This window comes from Amblyomma mixtum, chromosome 2, assembly GCF_055824585.1.
Source record: "Amblyomma mixtum isolate Tamu chromosome 2, ASM5582458v1, whole genome shotgun sequence".
Classification (NCBI taxonomy): domain Eukaryota; kingdom Metazoa; phylum Arthropoda; class Arachnida; order Ixodida; family Ixodidae; genus Amblyomma; species Amblyomma mixtum.
Genome location: NC_143013.1, coordinates 32,516,483 through 32,537,684, shown reverse-complemented (window position 1 = coordinate 32,537,684; position 21,202 = coordinate 32,516,483). Strand labels below are relative to the sequence as shown.

The 21,202-nt window shown below is 47.2% G+C and overlaps 1 protein-coding gene across 1 annotated transcript in view; it reads left to right on the top strand.

Annotated features, from left to right (window-relative positions):
* Nucleotides 1-21,202, top strand: part of LOC149358867 (exportin-4-like) — a 39,453-nt gene that overhangs the window by 16,456 nt on the left and 1,795 nt on the right. The window contains exons 9-20 of the mRNA XM_089571084.1: nucleotides 261-443; nucleotides 2,211-2,335; nucleotides 3,667-3,791; nucleotides 7,028-7,196; nucleotides 10,632-10,791; nucleotides 10,887-10,976; nucleotides 14,427-14,596; nucleotides 14,776-15,024; nucleotides 16,874-17,151; nucleotides 17,761-18,020; nucleotides 20,086-20,216; nucleotides 20,686-20,896. Coding sequence (XP_089427210.1) covers nucleotides 261-443; nucleotides 2,211-2,335; nucleotides 3,667-3,791; nucleotides 7,028-7,196; nucleotides 10,632-10,791; nucleotides 10,887-10,976; nucleotides 14,427-14,596; nucleotides 14,776-15,024; nucleotides 16,874-17,151; nucleotides 17,761-18,020; nucleotides 20,086-20,216; nucleotides 20,686-20,896 — 2,151 coding nt within the window. The remainder of the gene's footprint in view (nucleotides 1-260; nucleotides 444-2,210; nucleotides 2,336-3,666; nucleotides 3,792-7,027; nucleotides 7,197-10,631; nucleotides 10,792-10,886; nucleotides 10,977-14,426; nucleotides 14,597-14,775; nucleotides 15,025-16,873; nucleotides 17,152-17,760; nucleotides 18,021-20,085; nucleotides 20,217-20,685; nucleotides 20,897-21,202) is intronic.

Here is a 21,202-nt window from a genome sequence, read left to right as displayed (position 1 = left end):
GTGGGAAGTCCTTCAGTCCGCATTATAGCGCTACGGAAATGGGCCACAGAGTAACGGCCATGCTGGTGTGCTTAACAAGTACTGGGGGGGCACAAACATGTTAACATTGCCATGACTTGTATCTTATTATGTTGCATGCATTGCCCTAAAAGATTCAACTCTTCTGGTGGAGTACTTTTTATGCTTTGAGTTTTCCCACGGCGCAACTAGCTAATTCTCAGTTTCATCGACGATTTCCTTTGCGGCATGGATGCTTGCAGGCTGCAGGTGCGGAGGATGCTGAACAGCAGCAGGAGGCATTGGACCGGATTCTCGATGCATGGGTTCCCCTGCTTCAGGAAGCAACAATCTTTCCCGGGGAGCCGCTGAAGGCTGCCACCATGCGTGTGTTTGAGTTGTACCTTCGCAGCCGAATGGCTGCTCCCGATGGCACTCGGCTCCCGGTTCGTGCTTTCCATTTGTTCACTGCTCAACTGTTAAGCAACAGTCAATGTTCCTGTGAATAGTTGCCTGTTTAGCCAACAACCGAGTGGGAAAACATTAAAGGGACGAATTTTTAAGAAATGCTAATATGAAAGTCGGCGACTCCAAGGTCATGTCAGTTGTTGAAGGCATGCTCGGTTTGAACTTCAGCTTGACAGTGCTCATGAGGAAATTATGTATATCACATGGCTTTATGTTGCTGTGCTCTGTGCCACTGTGTAGCATTGCCGCCACTGTGTGGAGGCGGTGCTGTACGGGGAACAAACCTAACTACCGTTTGGTTCTGATTTTTATTTTATTATTATTATTTTTTGCGGCTTTCGGAGTTACTGCAAGGTCTTGGGAAAAGGTCTCTCCTTGCCTCTAATAAGGTCGTGTGAGTTGTCCCTTCTCTGACTAAACTGCACTTGGCTTGCATGCACTGACAAAATTTTAGATTGAGAATTTCAGCTATAGCAGTATCGAACTGTTTTACAACTTTTACCTGTTTGCAAAAACATGGTCTGATTGCAGTCATTGGTAGCAGTTTCAATGCCATTGATAGCAAGATTGGACTAACTTTGTTTGCTGTCATCTTTTCGCATGAGTGCCATTCTGCTCCTTTGGAAAGAAGTAGTCCTTAAAGTAGCAGAGAAAGATAATTCTCCACCCAAATTCTCAGTCCAGGATTTCCTTAAAGGGACAGTGAGGAGAGCTCTATTAATATTTTTTTTAAAGCAAAACCCGATAGTTCGGCATTTCATGGCTTTGTTGCCACTTGTCCGGCAGCGAAAGATGCATTTATTTGTAAGAAATTTGGATTCGAAGTTGGAAAAGTTTTTCCCGCCGCTCTGATTCAAACATGGGATTCTCTTATGACGACAGAGGACTGAGTGACGTGAAACATGACGGGCACATGACGTAACACAGACTCCGTGATTTCTGATGGCCAGCAGAGCGGCCCAGCAGCAGCCAAAAAGAAAGCTACCGCCGGCCGCGCGTTGAAGGCATCTATCGGCTATTACGGCCGTCGCTACCGTCGCTTCGTTTACGTTTGCACCGGCGTTTTGCCAGCGTTGCGATGGATCCCGTTCTCGAAGTCGTCAACGAAGTTCTCGCAAATAGACACCGTTAGCATACTGTGTACCTTGTTACCGTTAGCGGAAGACCGGGAGCCTGCCTAACGCCGATGAACGGGCGCTGATTGGTCCCGATGCTGCAGGCGCGCGCGTAGTGATGATGATATTGTGGCATTGCCCTTTGTAGCGGGCGGGCACAGAATTTGTGTCCTAGTTGCCGGGTGCGTGGCGCCATCTGGCGACGTCAAGGAGATTTGCACATGCATTGGCTGCGCCTCAGTGATTCGTGGCTTCTCTTGTCCTAGTGTTGCTAGAACCATTGGTTCTAGCAACACTGTTTTGTCCTATGACGCCATCACGCTTGTACTTGCGAGTTTGGCCTGTGGCGGCGATACCTGTATTTTGGTTCTTGCTCTTTTCTACGTTACAAGAGCTTTGTTGTCAGTATGAGTGGCGTTTTTGTAATCAGGAGCTGGTATTCAGTCAATACAAGCCAACTTCAATTTCTCCTCAGTGTCCCTTTAAGGCTGCTGTTCGTATGCAGTCAGATGTGTGGTTGAAGATAGTGGACTCTGCAGCAGTTTTTTTTTTTACCAGAAGTGTTTCGAGGGAAAGCTAACATTTTCAATTTATCAGGGTACCTAATTCAATTCATTCAATTTTGCTCAGATTAATGACGATGAAGAAGTGGCCGAGGAAGACGAGGACGATCGGCTCCGCTTCCGTGACCAGCTGTCTGTGGTGGGCATGCTGGGTCGTCACGTCCTGCCTCACAGTGTGCCCCTGCTGTACCGGTAAGTGGTGCTGGCAGGTGAGGTGTGAATGTCATGTTGGAGTGGGTGTGCTCTTGCACATCTGGTGCTTTAAATTTTTGTGCTCCTTCACACATGACCAGAGAATTAGTAATAATTCTATATTGGTTAACAAAATTCTACATGATTCGGGGAATTTCTGTGGTTCCGTAATTTTTAATGTAGATTTTACCAGATAATTTAAGCTGGCAGATCAGGGGTGCAAAGGGAAAATGCTCAGGTTTGCCATAAAATTGGGAATGCTTAAGCCTGACTGATAATGCCGCCACTAACGTAACATATTCGACTTTGGCTGCCGTAGCGCATGCTGAAAGTGGCCAAGTGTAGAAGTGCCGGCGATCAGTGAAGAACTTTGCCAGTGACTGAGTTACTGTGGCCATTGAAACTGGTGTGACCGATATGGTAACCACCAATGTTGGCAGTACACCGGAGGAGGAGTGAGTCGTTACACATCTTCGTTGTGTACGATGGTAGCTACTCTGAACTCCTGCATGTGGTTGAACAACTTTTTATTGCACTTTCATTTTTCGCTTTGCTTTGTTTTTGTAATTCGAGAACCTGCTTAATTTCTAGTGAGCCGCCGCGGTGGCTCAGCGGTTATGGTGCTCGGCTGCTGACCCAAAAGACGCGGGTTCGATCCCGGCCGCGGCGGCTAGAATTTCTTTGGAGGAGAAATTCTAGAGGCCCGTGCACTGTGCGATGTCAGTGCACGTTAAAGAACCCCAGGTGGTCAAAATTTCCGGAGCCCTCCACTACGGCGTCTCTCATAGCCTTAGTCGCTTTGGCACGTTAAACCCCATAAACCAATTTCTAGTGGCTTAATGCCTAGTGGCATATCCTGTGCTGTTCGTTGGGCTTCATAATAATGAGGTTCTACTGTAGTTATGAGGCTGCTTGGTGGTGCTCCTGTTGTGCCGCTGACTTTCTGGCAGCAGTATGTTGACTTTGCACCTATGAGAGTTTGCTGTGTGATACATGTAGCTGTGGCTGTCTCAACTTCGCGTCGTGAGCATGCTGACAGGGTAGATAGAAATTGTGTGCTCACTTGAATATGACTGCAGATAGTTGTGTATTTCTGTTCTTGCAGTAAAACTAAGCAGTGCATTTCTCTGACTACTGTTGCGGGAAACATGGGTTTGCCAGTGCAATACAGAGGAAGTTTCACTGTTCCTAACCTTAACTCTGAATGCAAGAACTGGCTGGACTGGATCTCTAGTTCATTCATTTTGCCAGTGACAGCTGCGAGTTGTGATGTGGAGAAGTTTCGTATCATTGTGTGGCCCGGCGCCTGATGTATTTTTTTTTGCTGGCAGGGTTCTGGAGGACCGCACCCGGCGTTTGCAGGAATTGCTGCAGGGACAACCACAGGCTGGCAGTCCCATGACCGTTGCCCACAGGGAACTGTTGGAGGACCTGCACTGGGTGGTGCTCATCACAGGTAACGGGGGGGACGAGTTCATGACTTCTCAGTTGTTCCTTTTGCACCATCAGATGCCTTTGTCAGTGCAGCCTCATTCTTACAAGTCTCTCCCTTAGGCACATTCTTTTTACTAGAGGTGTGCAAATATCAAGTTTTTGGTTGCGAAGCGAATGTGGATAATAAAAGTTGGTTGCGAATCAAGTTGAATATACATATAAATAGTTCCAGTTTTCAATGCAGGTTGTTCTCAAATAATTTCTAGTAGCAGTATAGCTAATTTAAACCAAAATCTAATGCTTTTTCAGCCGCCGCGGTGGCTCAGTAGTTATGGTGCTCGGCTACTGACCCGAAAGACGCAGGTTCGATCCCGGCCGCGGCGGTCGAATTCGATGGAGGTGAAATTCTAGAGGCCCGTGTAGTACTTTGTGATGTCAGTGCACGTTAGAGAACCCCAGGTGGTCAAAATTCCTGGAGCTCTTCATTATGGCGTCCCTCATAGCCTTAGTCACTTTGGGACGTTAAACTCCCGTAAAAATATGCTTTTTCATAAAGTGCAGCTATGAAACGAAAAGATATGAGTGGCAAATTTTTTTTTTGCCCATCATCAGCATAACTTGCTGCTCCTGTAAGGGATGGGAATTATGAATTATTAATAATGTTAAACTATTCTATATACTACAGTTAAACCTGTATATAACGAAACCGGAAAAAGTCCGCAATTTTTCGTTACATGCAGGCTTTCGTTGCATCCACTTTTCATGGGAAACTCAAAAGGCTGCAGAACGGAAGCCAAAATGAAAAATAAATGCAATAAAAAGAGCTAACAAACGTTCACAGTGAACCCTGGTTACTCCAAGTTGTAAACTTGGAGGTGATAATACAGTCGAACCCGGATATATCGAATTCGAAGGGGATCGGAAAATAGTTCGATATAACGAAAATTCGATATACAGATACAGGCTAAAACTGCACTCCCGATCATAACAAATTGTGGCTTACCGTTTGGAACAGCCGCGAATCATATAGTATGGGCACGCAATGTGAAAGCGCTTTATTTCGCGGAAAAAAATTCACTTCTTTTGGGCTGCTTTTTCCTCTGGGAAACGAAGTTCAAAACACTGGTCTCGATCTTCTCGAGACTGTCCAGGTGCGAGAGCCCAGTGCCTTCCATTTCGCCGCAACAGCGCCGAATCAGGCTGAACGCTGACGCCAGTTCAATGGCTGTGCACGGACGCGTTTCTTCGACAACACAGTTGCCTTCGTCGTCGCTAGAATCGGCGTCTTGAACGCCAGCTATTCCGGCCACAATGTCCTCATCAGCGAGGTTGGCTACCGCTTGAACTTCGCTGTCAGTCACTTCGGACGAAACGGCGCCGGGAAAATTGGACAAGTCGCGAAACTCGTCGTCCAAGCACTCATCGTCATCTAAATCTTCCGGACATTCATCTCCGGCCACTTCAAGGCCTGCCTTGCCAAAACAGTTGTCTACTGTTGCTTCACATCGCGTGTTAAAACACAGGCACACACAAGAAAAACACGTGACGCGCAGATGGAGTGGTCCGAGCGAAGCCTATGCGAGCGGCAGTCAACCCGGCTGCGAAGGAATGACAGAGGGAAAAGAAAGAGCAGGAAGAAAGATCGGCGCTCTGGGCTTCGCTTTTTTTTTTTTCTGAGCTCTCTCTTCTCCCCAGACCCACGAGCGACCGTTTTCTCTCTCTTCCTTTCCCCAGGAAGCGTGGCTTGGAAACGTCGATGCGCGTCTCGATGCCGCGCACTCCCTTCGCTGAGCTCCAATGACCTTGACTAAGCACACGCCGGCGGTACAGGAGGAACGGGAAAGCTCGCGCCGGTGGGGCGCAAAAACGGGGGAACAAAAAAAAAAAAAAAAGAAGGCCCTGCGCCTGCTGACTGACTGCGGAAATGTTCGCCGCTGAGGTGGCTGAGGACCGGACAGGAATGTCTTTGGGGAAAGCGCACCTTCCAGGGGCGCGGTGCGGCGCGGCGTTCCATATATCCAATGTCCGGCGAAAATGGAATTTGGTATACAATGCAACTGTCCTATACTTTAACATAGTATTTTCCAGGGGGTAATCTGTGTGTTCGATATAGCCAATAATTCGAAATATGCGGGTTCGATATATCCGGGTTCGCCTGTAGGTACAGCCCTTCCTTAGCTATCAGCAGCAGCAGTTCAACTCTGTCCACTACAAGCCAAAGGCCTCTGCTGTCAATTTTTGTCGATTGATTTCTGAAGGTCAGCACTCTCCCAACTCAGCTGTGAGCCCATTAGCAGCAACGTTTATTTGAAGGAGGTTATGCCACTCGTGTGTGCAGTGCACGTTGAAGGGCAAAAAGCTGAAACTTCATGGCGAGAAAGAAGGCAGGTATTTATTTATTTATTTATTTCAAGTTACCCTCTTGGCTCAGAGGGCATTACAGAGGAGTGATGCAGTGAAAAAAAAAAAAAAAACTGCAACATACGTAACAAACAGTTCGAAAGAATGTAACAGAGACAAAAAGTTAACAGAGGCTAATGTTATGGCACATTATTTCGGGAAGGCGGGATAAATAATAAAAAAAAAAACGACATATACAAAAAGACAGGCAAAACTGAATACAGGCATGAAGAGGGGATTATTCCCGGGGCTCGTCTGAAAAGCAGACGGTAATGGGGGGTAACAATCAAAAAACTAAACAATAAAGCACTGACATTGCATGAGAAACATAGCTAATAAGTGGCAACACTCGTTAATGTTGGTCGTTAAAAATGGAGAAGAAAGAAGAGCACAATATGAAACTACATAAAACACACAACAATATAACTGAAAACTTTCAAACTAAAGGAGTTAGAACAAAAAACTATGCTTGTGGCGACAACAGTTCCCTCCTTGTTGTGGGGTGTGCTTTGGTTTTCTTCTTTTAGCAGTGTTGTTTTTTAGGCTGACTTTAGTTTGATCAGACACATGTTTTGGCAGCAACGGCTATATGTATTCAGAACTTTGTCAGCAGCAAGTGGTGTTGCGCATGGCAGCAGAATTCAATCAATCAATCAATCAATCAATCAATCAATCAATCAATCAATGAACTTTATTCAGCATTTTTTGTCCTGAACAACAGAAAAGAAATGTGGTAAGAGCTTCTTTGATCAAGAACTGACTGACACTGTGCAGTGGTCGTATGCAGTGCTGCTGGATTTTGTATAATGCTCCACCGATCGCTGGATTGTTTGGCGTAACATCACGACTGTGCTGCAGGCCATGTTTTGACGACTGTGAGCGAGGGTGAGACGCCCCTGATCCCAAAGGAGGTGACAGAGTACAGCTTGGGCTCCCAAGCTGACACGGCCGCAACACTAGCGCTGCTGTCTCGACTGGGCCAGGCAGATGCAGCTGCTGTTCAGGGAAACCCAGACCCGGTGGTCAGGTGAGAATCTGCAGCTGCTTTCCACGCGAGTGGCACAACAGCAAGAGCCGTCGCAACATGCTTATCCCGCCTGCTATCGCTACTGTTTTGCTGGTGGGGACTGTCACCTCGAATGTACTGTTAAGGGGGGACACTGGTCTTGAAAAGAAAATTTTAGTAATTTAGTCATAGTTATGAAATTTTCAGGGCACATGTATTTTTGTGCGCTGATTCTAGATATGTCATTTAATTTCATGAGCACTTATGCAACTTTTATGCAAGTATTTTGCGGAGAGTTTTCAAGAAAATTTGCTGCAGGAAACTCGATGAAATGTATGCCATTGGGTTCTCTTGACACCAAGGAATACAATAAGGGTAAAATTATCATCCTGGCTCTCATAGAACTCTACTAATAGGGTACTGAAGCTGCCACTTCAGAAACAGGAATACACATTTTCCTTCTCATTTCTGAAGCGACAACTTAAAAACTCTATAACTTAAGTTCTATGATAGGCAGGAAGACAATTTCACACTTATTGTATTCCTTGGTGTCAAGAGAACCCAATGGCATACATTTCAGCGAGTTTCCTGCAGCAAATTTTCTTCAAAACTCTCCACAAAATACAAGCATAAAAATTGCATAAGTGCTCAAGGAATTGTTTTACATGAAAGTAAATGACATATTTAGAATCAGCACACAAAAATACATACGCCCTGAAGATTTCGTAACTGTGACTTCATTAATAAAAATTTTTTTTTCAAGACCAGTGTCCCCCCTTAAACCTGCATTTAACGAAATTAAGAAAAGTCTGCAGTTTTTTGTCGCAGAGGTTTTCGTTGCATCCAGTTTTCACGTGAACACTATAAAGGACTGTGCAGAACAGAAGCCAAAATGAAAAATAAATGTATATAAAATTGCCTAGCAAATATTCACAGTAAACCCTCATTACTCAAATTTCTAACATGGAGAGGCATTTTGCGATCACGTTGCTAATGTGAGTGTGGTAGCAGCTGCCCCCCCCCCCCCCCGTTCTTGCCACGGATAGCCCGACAGAACCACAGTGCTGCCCCGTGTTGGGTAGGGAGAGAGCTGGAGGCGGGGGGTGTACTCGCAAGCACGTAACCACCTCTTTCTGGTTGCTCATCTAAAAAAAAAAAAGAAAGAAAGAAAGAAAAAGAAAGTTACGGTCTGCTTGTCTGCTGTTAAATTGACTCATTGTCCCACGTTGCCGGCACTCCCGCTGTTCCCGCTCCCACCATGCGCCTTCTGTCTCGTGGCAGTACTGGAGCTGCGGCAGAGTGTGTGTGTGCCGTCAACTGCCACCACTCTTGTCCGGCCATGGCTGGCGCCGCCTGAATTGCACGAGCAACCGAGCAACAGTGATTTGTGCGCCCTTGTCCCATGCATTCTTTGCTACGTCCTGTTGTTTTGCGCTGTTTTTGGACATTAACTGTCGTATAGTGCCTTTGGTATGACACTATAAATGCGAAAGGTGCAGAGAAAGCTGCCTTTACCACGAAGTGGCGCTGATCCCGTTGGAACGTGGCATTTTGTCATCTCCGTTCGCTTGTTGCATTATTAGAAGTTCCGTTCATGGCAGTTCATGTTTTTTCCTCATGAGCTCGTGTGATTCGGCCGAATTTCGAGTAACGCAACATTAGTTTTTGTGTTTAATGGTGTGGCGAGTTCACTGTATCAATGTCAACCATCGTAACATCTTCATTACATGGGGTTTGTAAATACACATGTTTGAATGGGGCTGCGTTGGGGGATTATAGAAACTTCATAATATCTAGGAATTTGCTACATGGAGGTTCATTGGATCTAGGTTTATGGCTCAAGAACCTGTAATGAAAACCTGCATGTAAGGAAAAATTAGTGACTTTTCTCAGTTTCATTAAATCCAGGTTTAACTGCATAAATTTGCTGGAGGTTGTGTGCAGAGATTTTCTCAATACATTTAAGTATGCTCTCTATCTAGCATGTCTAAAACAATGGCAAAACCTATATTTAAAGATAACAGAAACACTTTATTGGCATATTCGGACTACGCCGGCTTTCAGTTATAGGGCGTCTTGTTTTGGTGAGCTCTTGAATTTGAATGCCTACAGATTAGTTGTTTTCCTTTGCAGTACCATATTTACTTGCATAATGAATGCACTTGTAAAAAAAAAAAAATGCATTAGTTTGAGAGGTACAGTCGCCGACCGATTTTTCGGACTCGGCGGGACCCGAAAAATGGTCCGAATAATCGAACAGTCCGAAAAATCCGTGAACTTAAAAAAAAACGAACTTTTCAGCGAAAAACCGGCTTTCAAAATCGCGAAAATCGCCACTCCCCATGTTCTGCCTACAAGCGATAATATTACACTCTATCTGAGTCATAACCGTGCTTTCTTCATGCCCGCATCCTATCACATCATGATACCAGATAGTGCGACGCGGCCGTGGTCATGCCGCGAATGAACGCACTCACTGCGCGAAGCAAGAACAGTCGGTTTGCATGGGGCAATAACGTTCGCGAAGACCGCGAGGTAACCCATGGGTAACCCGTGGGAAGATGCGAGCGGGAGCGAGCGCCTCGGATTGCAGTCCCACCCTCGCCCCCGTCTACCGCGTTTGCTGTCCCGCTGTACCGTTTACAATGCAATCGCACGCCCTTTGTAAGCCATCTCGATGGCAATGGAGAGCATCTCATATCTCGACGATAGAGAACAAATAGCCAAACCTATCCAAGCCAGTCCGACTGCGCCCGCCGAGCCGATTCCGTTTAAATCCAAGATGGCGCCTTTTGCGGCAGCGGCAAACGGTTTGGTAGTGACAGCGATGCCCGCTCACGTCTACATTAGGCCTAAATAACAAATTTTAGGTTGAAAAACGATCACTGCAATATTGTTGGCGTCTATTTTAGTCCGAAAATTCGAACATTTACGACTCCGCAAAGTCCGAAATATCGGTCGTGAAAATGTACACGTTCCTATGAGGTGCGCGACGGTTCCTCAGGGAAGTCCGAAATATCGCGTTAGTCCGAATTATTGGAGTCCGAAATATCGGTCGGCTACTGTATTTATTATGTGGGAGGTAAACTGCGGTCAATTAGCTTTTTTTCTCTGATTTTAATGACTGATGTGGGAGATGTAACCTGAAATGCAGATAACCAGTGGTCGCATATGCTAATGGAGTGGATTCCAAGAGAAGGCAAATGTAGCATGGGATGGCAGAGAGTCAGATGGGCGGATGGAGAAGATTACATTGATTGGGTGGCTCAAGTTGCAGAGGCCAGGGTGAATTTGAGATCAGTGGGATAGGCGTTTGTCCTGCAGTGGACATGGCAGGCTACTGCTGCTGCTGACGATTTTGGAGATGTGTTAACACGCAGGTGCATTCGTTATGCAAGCAGATGCACTCCTCTTGCTCCGTGTTCTCCTGTCCAACGATGTTCCTCGCAAACGCAGGCTGATCGTTGCCGTTCTCCAGCTGTGCCACGTGGAGCGGGCTGCACTGCAGGCCGGCCTGGCTTCCCAGTTGAGTCCCGAAGTGGCCATAACTCTGGTCTGGTTTCTGCGACGGTGGGGGCTGACCTACCTGCTGCCGAATGAGACGTACTACTCACAGGTAGGAGGCAGAGGTAGCGGAAGTGGTAAGGAGAGGAGCATTGGCATTGCATCTGAAGGCACTTCCCTCTCCTCTCTCGATGCTGTCCACCCTAGGAGTGCGACATCGTGCGGATTGTCTTTAAGGGCGCTTTGGGAGACCTTGTGCAAGACGTGGGGAGCGAGCCTTCGGCCCCTTCTTGCCAGGTAGTACCACACATGTGCACAGACTAAAAATCGTAGTGGCTTCTGCCCACCCTGTCTGTCCTGTCGTGTGTCATAACAGCGGGGCTTCCTCGTCACCCCTGTCTGAGTGGTAACCTCGCTTCAGCACTACTTGTTCTGCAAAAAGTAATTCCAACCAACGATGTTTGAACCAAAAACAAACTTAAACGCATTTTGGTTCTTGCAGGTAGAGGACAAAAATAATGCATCATTATCTCCCACGTGGCGTATGGGATCACACTGATATCTGCAGTAACTATGCATGAACCACATGGGACGCATTAATAATTTTGACAGTGTTTTAGTAAATTTTCAGAATCTGAGGGTGTTGAAGTACAAAAGCATCCGCATGTCAAGATTTTATTGCCTGTTTACGAATCCTGGTTGGTCAAATCTTCAGCTTTCTATCAAGTGTTTATCTTGCCTAGGTGCAGCTTTGGCATGTAAAAATGTGTTAATTTCTAGATCATCCGGATGCCGAGGATATACAGTGCATCTGAGGGCAGGTTCAATGGACTCGAATCAAACTGAGCTGTTTTGTGGTCATCATGTGTATGTCCTGTGAAAATGCTTATCTCCTCTGTCTGTGCTAGTTGTATCCCATGTTACTACACCACCTGTATGTTGACTTGTGTACTAATGTTTACTAATGTTTACTAATGTCTCACATGATGCGCATTGAGTAGTTGAAGCAGTAAAACTACACTTGACACTGCTTTTTGAGATGCAAGCATCTGCGCCAACTCTGCACACTGCCTCGTTGTAATGGAAGGTAATGGACTGACTGCTTGATTTGCTTAGGTTATAGCTTATGTGGAGTACACAAAGCACAGTGAACTGATATGAAATTGCCGCCTTTTGTGACTCAAAAGGAGAGGAAGAGGGGGGGAGTTTTGAGGTACAGTTGTAATCAATTCAGATTAAAGAGTGATTGCATTAACATGGCAGGTCCATTTAGCAAACTTGGCATTGGTTGAGCCCGTGTGGTGCCATTGTCACACCCACTAGAGGCAGCATGTAGGGTTTGCATTCTGATGGATTCACTGCTACAAAATTGTTGTTTTGTCCCTTCAACTCTAAATAGTGCATTTGGTTGCAGTCTGATTATGTGTTGATATTTGTTGGAGAGTGAAAAACTGCACATAACTTGAAAATGCCGCACATTACAGTGGCTCAGTCTAGTCCTTTTTTTTGGCTTTTATTATTTTTTTTGCCCTTTTTATGCTCACTACTGGGCACTTGTGGCCGTCTCAATATTCAACTGGTGATGGAGGTCAGCAGACGCATTCGGAAAGTGATTCAGGCCCATTGGGCAAGTCTGCCAGACTGGTCCTTGGCACAGGAGTGCTTGAATGTTGCAGTCAGTAACAAAGTGCACATGGTTGTTCAGAAACTGGTGCAGATATTGCCTTGTGCTTGTGACCCAACGCTGCTTGCTATTGGGGGTTGTAGAAATTGTTGTTGCTTCTGACAATAAGCTACTGCATAAACGCGTGTAAGGGCCGCACCCATGTATGATCCGCACCGTTTTCCAGAAGGAAATATTAAAAAAAAAAAGTGTTTAAGGGCCGTGCTCAACTTTCCTCAACCCACATGAGAATAGCCTTCGACACGCATGCGCACAGGAGCTTCCAGGTGCCGTGGCCCGAGGCCGTGGGTCATCATTATCATCGTCAACTTTTTCCTTCGCTGCGATCTCCTGCTATCCATATTGGCATCAGTATAAACAGCTCCAGCTTTTTGTGGCTGTCAAAGGCATGGGAGTTGTGGTAGCTCACTGTAGTTGTGGCTTTCGTGTGCTGCTGCCGAGCATTGCAATTTTAGCTTAATGGGCAAGCATCTTAATAGCTACATGGCTGGGAGTTTTCTCTTGAACACGGCAAGCGTGTGGCAGGCAGGATATTCGACGCGAGTGAGAAGTGCATCAGACGATGGTGCAACCAAACAAAAGCTGCAAAAAACGCGCTTTCCGAGGCAGCCCATACAGCTTTCTCGAACTGGAAGAAGAGCTGCTCTGCCGTGTGATGTGCTAGGCGATAAAATCATTCACATGTGTTAAAATTCAATCTGTCAAAGAAAGCTGGCGCCGCTCAAGTATGACTTGTGATATGACCACCTATATAATTGTGACTAGCTGACAAAATAAATCAGTTGATAGTAGCGTTCTTTGTATCGCATTGTCTTCTCTTCTATGGTTGCCTTTTTTGCACTGTCTTCGTTCCAAATATATGTGCTGGAAGTGCGGAATAATGGCTGCGTGTTGACAGTGGACATGCTGCGCGACTTCTTGTGGGATGAGCATGCACCAGAGCACAGCACCAGGTTGGATTCAGAAGAATTGAGAGTGACAGTGAACGTAGAATAAATGCTGCTCATTCCCTGATTGGTGTGCTTTTCTACTTCAATTTTTTTTTTTTTTTTCGCACATCACGTACATGGGCTGCACCTCGTAAATTGGCCCTCGAGTCTGGAAAAAATGTGGCCCTTATGTGCGTTTATACGGTATATCGTAGCAGGGAGAAAGAGAGTGGCCATGCTTCTGTGCACTTCATAAATTTTGTCAACTGTTTGGGGCACAAAGTACACATGTTGTTTTTTGGGCTAACTGGATGCCATTCCCGCATTTTGTGCTTGAGCGAAACTAACGCATTGTGGTACGGAAAAAAAAAAATCCATGCATGCAGTAGCATGTTTTACAGGCGGAGCTAGGATAAACGAAAACTGCAAGTAGGTGTGTAGCTGACGACCGTGAAACATCCACACCTATGCGAAGTTGGGTGGTGATTGCCGTCACCTGATGGGGCTTGCTTTTCTTTGAACCACTGTGTGCAATGTCTGGTTTTTACTATTGGGTGGTAAACAAAGGCAGCTTGAATGCGAAAAGAACTTTTTCCTCTGTTACGAGCCTTGGTGATTCTTCTGCTTTGAGCTTTGCTGGCACAGGGTTGCAATTTGAGAATGCAGCTGATATCTGTGAAGTTTTAGTCATTGCTTTCTCATTAGAGACTTCTGGCAAGGCCAGTTTTTCACAGCAGTAAGAGAAGCTTGATGTTTTACAAATCTAGCATTTTGATCTGCTTTCTTCTGGGCATATTCTGTGTTATGTGCACAAAAAAAAGTTGCTGTCCTGACTCCATCTCTTCACTGCAGTAGTGAGAGGCTTCAAGCTGCTCTCTTGGTTTTTTATTTTGTATGTGTGGGATTTTAATTGTTTCATTTTAAGCATGCTACAAAACAATGCTGCCAAGATCATGTAAGCTCCAGAGGTTAGGAGTTGGGATGTAAGAACGACAGTAAATTTTGTCGGACATGAGACTAGTATGTTGACACCATAAAATTGCAAGTGCTTTGTATAGAGTCATGACGTTTTTCATCATGATCTGCCTTCTGGAACTCGTATCTTGGCCCACTAATGGTGCTGCCCATTTGCAGATGAGTCCGACTTTGGTGGCGGCATTTGGACGTGACTCGGAGGCTGGTCCCTGTGTGTTGGACTGGGTGCTGGGCAAACTGTGCTCCAACCTGGAGTTGTGGCGCAGCGAGGCCTCCCTGGCCCTCACCACCTGCCAGGCAATGGTCTCCCTGCTCAACAACGTCGAGAGGTGGGTCCAGTTTTGTGAAATTTTCGCGCAATTTGTGCACCCTCCTTTTTGAAGCCTTAATTTAAAAAAAAAAAAAAAAATGCTCAAATTACGTGAGTAAATACGGTACTTCACAAGCCTAGAGTGCTGGTACTAGCAGTGTTGCATCATTTTGTGCATCTCCCTCGTGGCCTGTGCAGGGGACACCGGGCTGCGGCATGTCCGAGCCTGCTGTCGCTCCTGCAGCGCCAGTCCCAGGGCCAGCTAGGTCCCCTGGCTCCGGGCTCCCATCGAGCACTGCTCAAGGCCTTGGTCATTGCGTGCACGGCTAACCGCTTGCAGGAGGCACCCAGGCTTTGGGAGGCGCTCCTGGGGCCCCTCAAGGCAAGATTTGACGAGCTGCTGGCATCTCCAGACCAGGCACGCTGCTGCCTCACCGAGCCCCTCAAGTATGGACTGTCCCATCTTGTCTCTCTCTCTCTTTTTTTTTTTCCCCTCAGTGCACAGTGTTGGTGTACTGACCTTAGCCCAGAGGGAATGCCATGTTCATTCAAACCATGGCCGTGTTACTCTCACAGTGAACTTCACTAGCACTTGCCACTTATGTGTTATGCCCTGAAAATCATCATTCTTGGGCTGTACATAACGCATTGAATTATTGTTAGCGAGAAGAGCTTTATCAAAATTTTGAAATTTGCCAAACAAACCTGTTCTTGTTGTATTCTTGCATGCATGATGCATGTGAAGTTTGCTTCTGGTGTACAATTCAGGATTCTAGAGCTTTGTTATGCTACTGCACTTCTATTCTCACCAGCAGTGACAAGCTTGAGCCATGACTGTTCTTTTTTGGTGTGATGCAATGTGAGCATTAACATCATGGGGCATCATGCTTTGGTGGGTTTTGGTGATGTGTGATGCTCGTGGTGAATTCTACTGCTCGAGCCGGAGTGAGGTATTGAATCTATGCGATGCCAACCTGGTCTGGCAGAGAGCAACCCAATTCTAATAGCAGGAAAGGCCAGATGTGATGCAGTATGAAGCTTGGGAGTTATGCCCATTATTTGTCCAAATTTTTGTTTTTAGTAGCGTGTTGTGATGAAACAGGGCATTTGTGGCCTTGGATTAACTGTTAAAGTGCTGCATTCTTCTGGGCTTTATGGTTAATGACACCCATGGAACATACACAGTGAAACATTGTTAAGGTGTACCTTGCGGTAACCTTATGCACAAAGGTAGGCCGGTGCGGTGGCTCAGTGGTTATGGTGCTCGACTGGTGACCCGCTGACTTGGGAATGTAACGTGACGTGGGCTGCTGACCTGGGAATGTAACAGCGGGGTCATATTGTACCGCTGCTGCATGGTCAAGACAAGAAATATGGCTGCTGAATCTGACAGTGCCATTTCAACAGTGTAAGCAACCATGGACCTGGCGATCTCTCAGTGGGCTGAGAGCCTGCAGACTTGTAGTGAAATTCCGGACAGCACCAAATTCTGGGAAATCCAACTCAGTGGGTCGCGAAAGAAACCACCTCCTGACTTCCTCCAGCAGAGATCAAAGCAACCAGTGGAACATTCCAGTCTAGTCTGGCTTGACAGCTGGAGCACACATTCTCTACCACAGAGCAAGCAAAGCTATTTCAAAGTAACCAGTGGAAGTTGCATTCAATGTCATTACCTCCATGCACACTAGCAATGTATTCTAGTTTGTTGTTTTTGTTCTGGGCAAGCCTTAGGCATTTCGTTATCTAACTACTGCTTAGAAGTTACGGCGGATGATTCTTACTGCTGCATTAAAAGCATAAGAAGAAAGCAGCTCAGCTAATTGTCAGGGGATTCAAGGTCATTTTGTACATTATTTTTGTTGATTTGTGCTGTTGCAGACAGTTACAGTCGGTCCCACTTACAGTACAGTCAGACCCACTTATCACAATACAGTACTGCCGTTTTCACTTTTGCCACAGCAGCTTGATTCGTCTGTTGGCTCTGCATGTGTGCGCTTTGCGTCGTAAGTGTGGTTTTTTGGCTGGTGTGGTTGTAGCACTTCCATGTTTTTGTTCCTTTTAAGGTTGGCTCTCAATAACCAAACTTAATTGTTTTAACCAGTAATGTGCTATGACAGCATTATTATAAGTGCTCTATTTTACCATAGAGCACATGGGAAAGCTAACGGGGCCAGGGTTGGCTATTGTAATATAAGCTTGACTGCAAGTCCTGACCGAATGCCATCACTTACACCGGCGGTTATGTCTCATGGTTATAGTTGTGTAGTGATAGGGCTGGGTGCTTTTCCACTTGCAGGAGCAAAGCACTTGACCTGCTGGAGAGTCTGTGCGGCGTTGCTGAAGGTGCGACGCCCAGCAACCTGACGACCATCCGGCCCCTGCTGCTGCCCCTGCTGGGCAGGCTCACCCCCGTGGTGCCCCTGCTGCGTGCAGAGCCAACTCTGGCCTCTGCGGCCATAGAGCTGTACCGAGCAGCTGCCCGCCGGCTGCTTTGCTTTGTGGGGCCAGAGGACGCCACTGAGCTGTGCCGCTGCTGCCTGGAACTGGTGCGCCAGTTTGCTCGCGACAACGCAGGTGCTAGCTTGTTTCTTTGCACTATTTCTTGAAGGGAGGAAAAGGGCTAAAAGGGCTGCAGAACAACTCAACCCATTTTGTGTGTACACTATGAGCCGCCGTGGTGGCTGAGTGGTTATGGTGCTCGGCTGGTGACCTGAAAGACACGGGTTCAGTCCCGGCCATGGGGGTCGAATTTTGAAATTGTAGAATTTTGAAATTGGCATGCTTCATAGTGGGTTGCCTGTGTGATGCACTCTTAGTACAGCATCACAGGTTAGGGTATAATGATAGTAAAACAGAGAAGAAGCGTGACGTAGCATCAGTGCTGTGCTTCGGTTTATTGGTTTATTGGGGTTTAACGTCCCAAAGGAACTCAGGCTATGAAGGACGCCGTAGTGACAGACTCCGGAAATTTCGACCACCTGGGGTTCTTTAACGTGCACTGACATCGCACAGTACACGGGCCTCTAGAATCATCGAAATTCGGCCGCCGCGGCCAGGATTGAACCCGCGTCTTTCGGGTCAGCAGCTGAGCACTGAACCACTGAGCCACCGCGCCGGTGCCGAAGAACCATCACAGGTTAATGTTGTCAGTAGTGTCATTCATTGCACTGTTACTTCATGCAGGGCGTTTCACAACCGAGGCAACTGCCGAGGATAGCCACTGCCAAGACCTAGGGGAGCTGCTGGAGCTGTTGACGGAGCTCCTCTCCAAGGACTTCCTCTACATGGGACCAACCGTGGCAGCACCCTTGCAGGCCAGAGGAGGCGCCAACAGCAGCGGTAGCGGTGATGATGGCGCGGCGCAGCCCAGCGTGCCAGCCTCCGAGATTGTTGTGGAAGGCTTGCAGCTCCTCATGCCCTTGCTCAATGCTCAACTCTTGCAGGCAAGTCTCGCTTGCGGCCGAAAGTGTGGCTTCGTTTGTCGGTTGTGCTGCTAATTATATGGCTGCGCTCTTGACGACAAAAGTGTACAGTTAATTATTGATCACACATTTACTGTGGTTTCCATTTGATCTATGAAAGACATGGTAAAGTACTAAGTACGATGAAAGTCTGCTTACAGTTCCTGATCTGGCTGCATTGCCAAACATTTGCTTTGTGTCTGTATTTTTCTTCTCTAGCACCTCACTCATTTGTGCTGTGTGGAGTGAAAAATGCTAGTCACAATTCTGTAGGTGTCGACATACTACTATCTGGCTCTGACCGGAGCTTTGTGCCACTGACTGTTCATACTGGGCCACTGTGGACGAACTTCAGTTGGCCTGTATCAGTGTATTACCACGCTCTAATGGCAAAGATATTGCTGTCACTGATATTGGAGCTTTTATAATACAGTAAAAGCTCGTTAATTCGAACTTCACGGGACCGGGAAAATCATTCGAATTATCCGATGTTCGAATTATCGAATGGCCGCGAAAAAACCGACAAGAACCATTTGCATTATGGTGTATGTAGGGTATTTATTCGCGTAACGAACCCACTCACATAATGAACCCCCCCCCCCCCCCCCCCCCCCCCCCCCCCGATTTTTGCCTAAGAATCTGAAAAAAAAAAAAAAAAAGCGTCAGTCGTTAACGCTTCCCTCCGTTTGGCACCGTCACGGCCCACAAGGCATTTCTTGGCAGCGCGCCAAGATGCTGCGCAGCGATAACATCACTTTTGACGTTAGCTCCAGCAAAGGGGGAAGCGAACTTTGGCAGAGTGCCAGCGCTTGTTCGGTTGTGCAAGCCTCGTTTTCAGACCGTCATGCCCCCCCCCCTTTCTCCGACGCATTTCTTGGCGGCGCGCCAAGATGCTGCGCAGCGATAACATCACTTTTGACGTTAGCTCCATCAAGGGGGAAGCGAACTTTGGCAGAGTGCCAGCGCTTGTGCCGGCGTCTTCTTCGCGGCTGAGCGCGTGCTTCCATTGGCGACCGACCGATGGGTGGAAGCATGGACGACACTCGCAAAGAAAAAAAAAGTTTTTCGCACGTAATTTGTAGCGCCCGTCCGAAGTCATAGCCTTCATGGGCGTTGGCTGGGACCGCGCTGACAGTGCTTATCCGTATTTTTGAATTAACAGGGCTCGAATTAACGAGCATTTAGTTGCGAGTTGCGGAGGTTGGGCGGAAAAGAGGGTAGGCAGCCGCCAGCGCGGTCGCCCCCTTCCCTCCGGTGCTGCAGGCCACCGCGCCAGTGATGGCGCCATTTAAGCTTTACCCACTCTTCCAAGGTTTTATCTAGTTCCATCTTCTGTCCCCGTTTAGGACGTACGCAGCCTCTAACTATGCGGAGGAGGTGCTTTTTTTTTGGCCACATGCTGTGTGCCAAGCCGCCCAGACGCGGTGGCGCGTAGTTCGAATTATCCGTAACGGAACCGACTCGCTTTCGAATTAACGGGCTTTTTTATACACAGATCTCTATGGAGCTTGGCCGGACCAAGTAGTGTTGTTCGAATTATCCGAAAATTCGAATTATCGAGTTTTGAATTAACGAGCTTTCACTGTAAAGGTGTCACCATGACAATTCTTATCGACGCAGATCCCAGAGCCTAGCTATACCACACCATCATGTCAAAACAGTGGTCATGGAGTCCTGTTCGGTGTAGACATCGTGAGTTTTATTAGAGCAGTGGAAAAAGTTTTAAATGCAAACGTCGACGCACTCTGAAAGAGCACGACTAGGTTTAGTGTATTGGAGTTCAAGGTCTCATTGTAGGAAGTCGTGAGGGTATGGTGTGCTTGCTGTTGCAGAGTTGTGCAGGAAGAAAATGAGAAATAGCTCAAGGTTTTCTTCAATTTCAGCATGCTTTGAGTGTTTGGCATGTTTGAAGTTCACAGATGGAGGGCACGGCATCCCTGTCCAAGTGCACACTTGTGGCTTCAGTTTGTCCTCGCAAGTAGACAGGTAGTACTGTTTGCTTTGGAACTGAAAGTATATCCCTCTCCTCCCACATGCCCTTACCCAGTTCCCAGCTCTGTGCCTGCAATACTTCAAACTGATTGCACTGCTCGGAGAGCTGCACCCTGATCGTGTGTGCCAATTGCCCGAAGGGCTGCTCCAGGCACTGCTGGGGTCCGTTCGGGTTGGACTCACCAGGTGAGAGGCAGTTTTTTTTTGGTGTTCATCTCTGCATCTTCAGCAGGGCACAGGTGGCTTTCAAGCTGATTGTAATCTTATTTTTAGCTTGGTGAATATGTTTTCATTTGCCAAGTCAATGTTGTGGTCTGCAAGGCACATCACAGTAAAGGACATGCAGGGGCTTTGAAATCTTTTGATGCTGTGTTTCTTTTTTTCTTTTTTTTTACATTTCTGTGAAAATGGGGCTCCCAGAGCCACGGATGGAAAGCACAGCAGCTGAACACTGCAGCCCCTGAGCTAACTCGTATTGAAGATTGTTCTACCATAAGCACATGTCTGAAGCCTCGTGGAACCGTTTTGCTGCTAGCATGAATTGGGTTTTGTACTGCTACTAACTTGTGTTTGGCTGTGCCTTATGCAAGTGTACTGTGTTGTCCGAGGAGGGATGGGCGTATTCTCCCCTGCCAATACCCCCTTTGCCTTGCAGCTATTCTGCAGATGTGTCGGGTCTCTGCCTGGATGTGGTGTCGGTGTTGGCGCTGGAGGTTCACCGGGGGGGGTTCCAGGCCAGCCCTGCTGGCCGTGCCCTCGAGCCCTTCCTGCAGCTACTCCTCGAGGTGGTGCTGCTTCAGCCGCTTGACGCCGATCTCACGCTTGTGGCTGGCAGCGCTCTGTTTGCGCTCCTTTGCTGCTTCCGGGTGAGTGGGCCTGGCACTAGACTGGAGCATGCAGCTGATGTAGCCGAAAGTTGTCAGGTCATGTAGCTTGCTTTTCAGTCTTGGAGTGGGCCACTTACGCATTCACTGAAGCGCTACACCTCTAGGGTGAGGAGAACAGTTGTCCTTTCATTTCAATACCTTTAATGCGTTAGCATCAGAATGCTCATTATTGATAGCAGAACAACAGCCGGTAGTGTGGAATTTGAGCGCAGCTCTTCACGGCTGGCAGATGGCGTGTTAGACAGCTGGGCACCCTCCAGGACCTTACCATGGCAGCCACCTTCC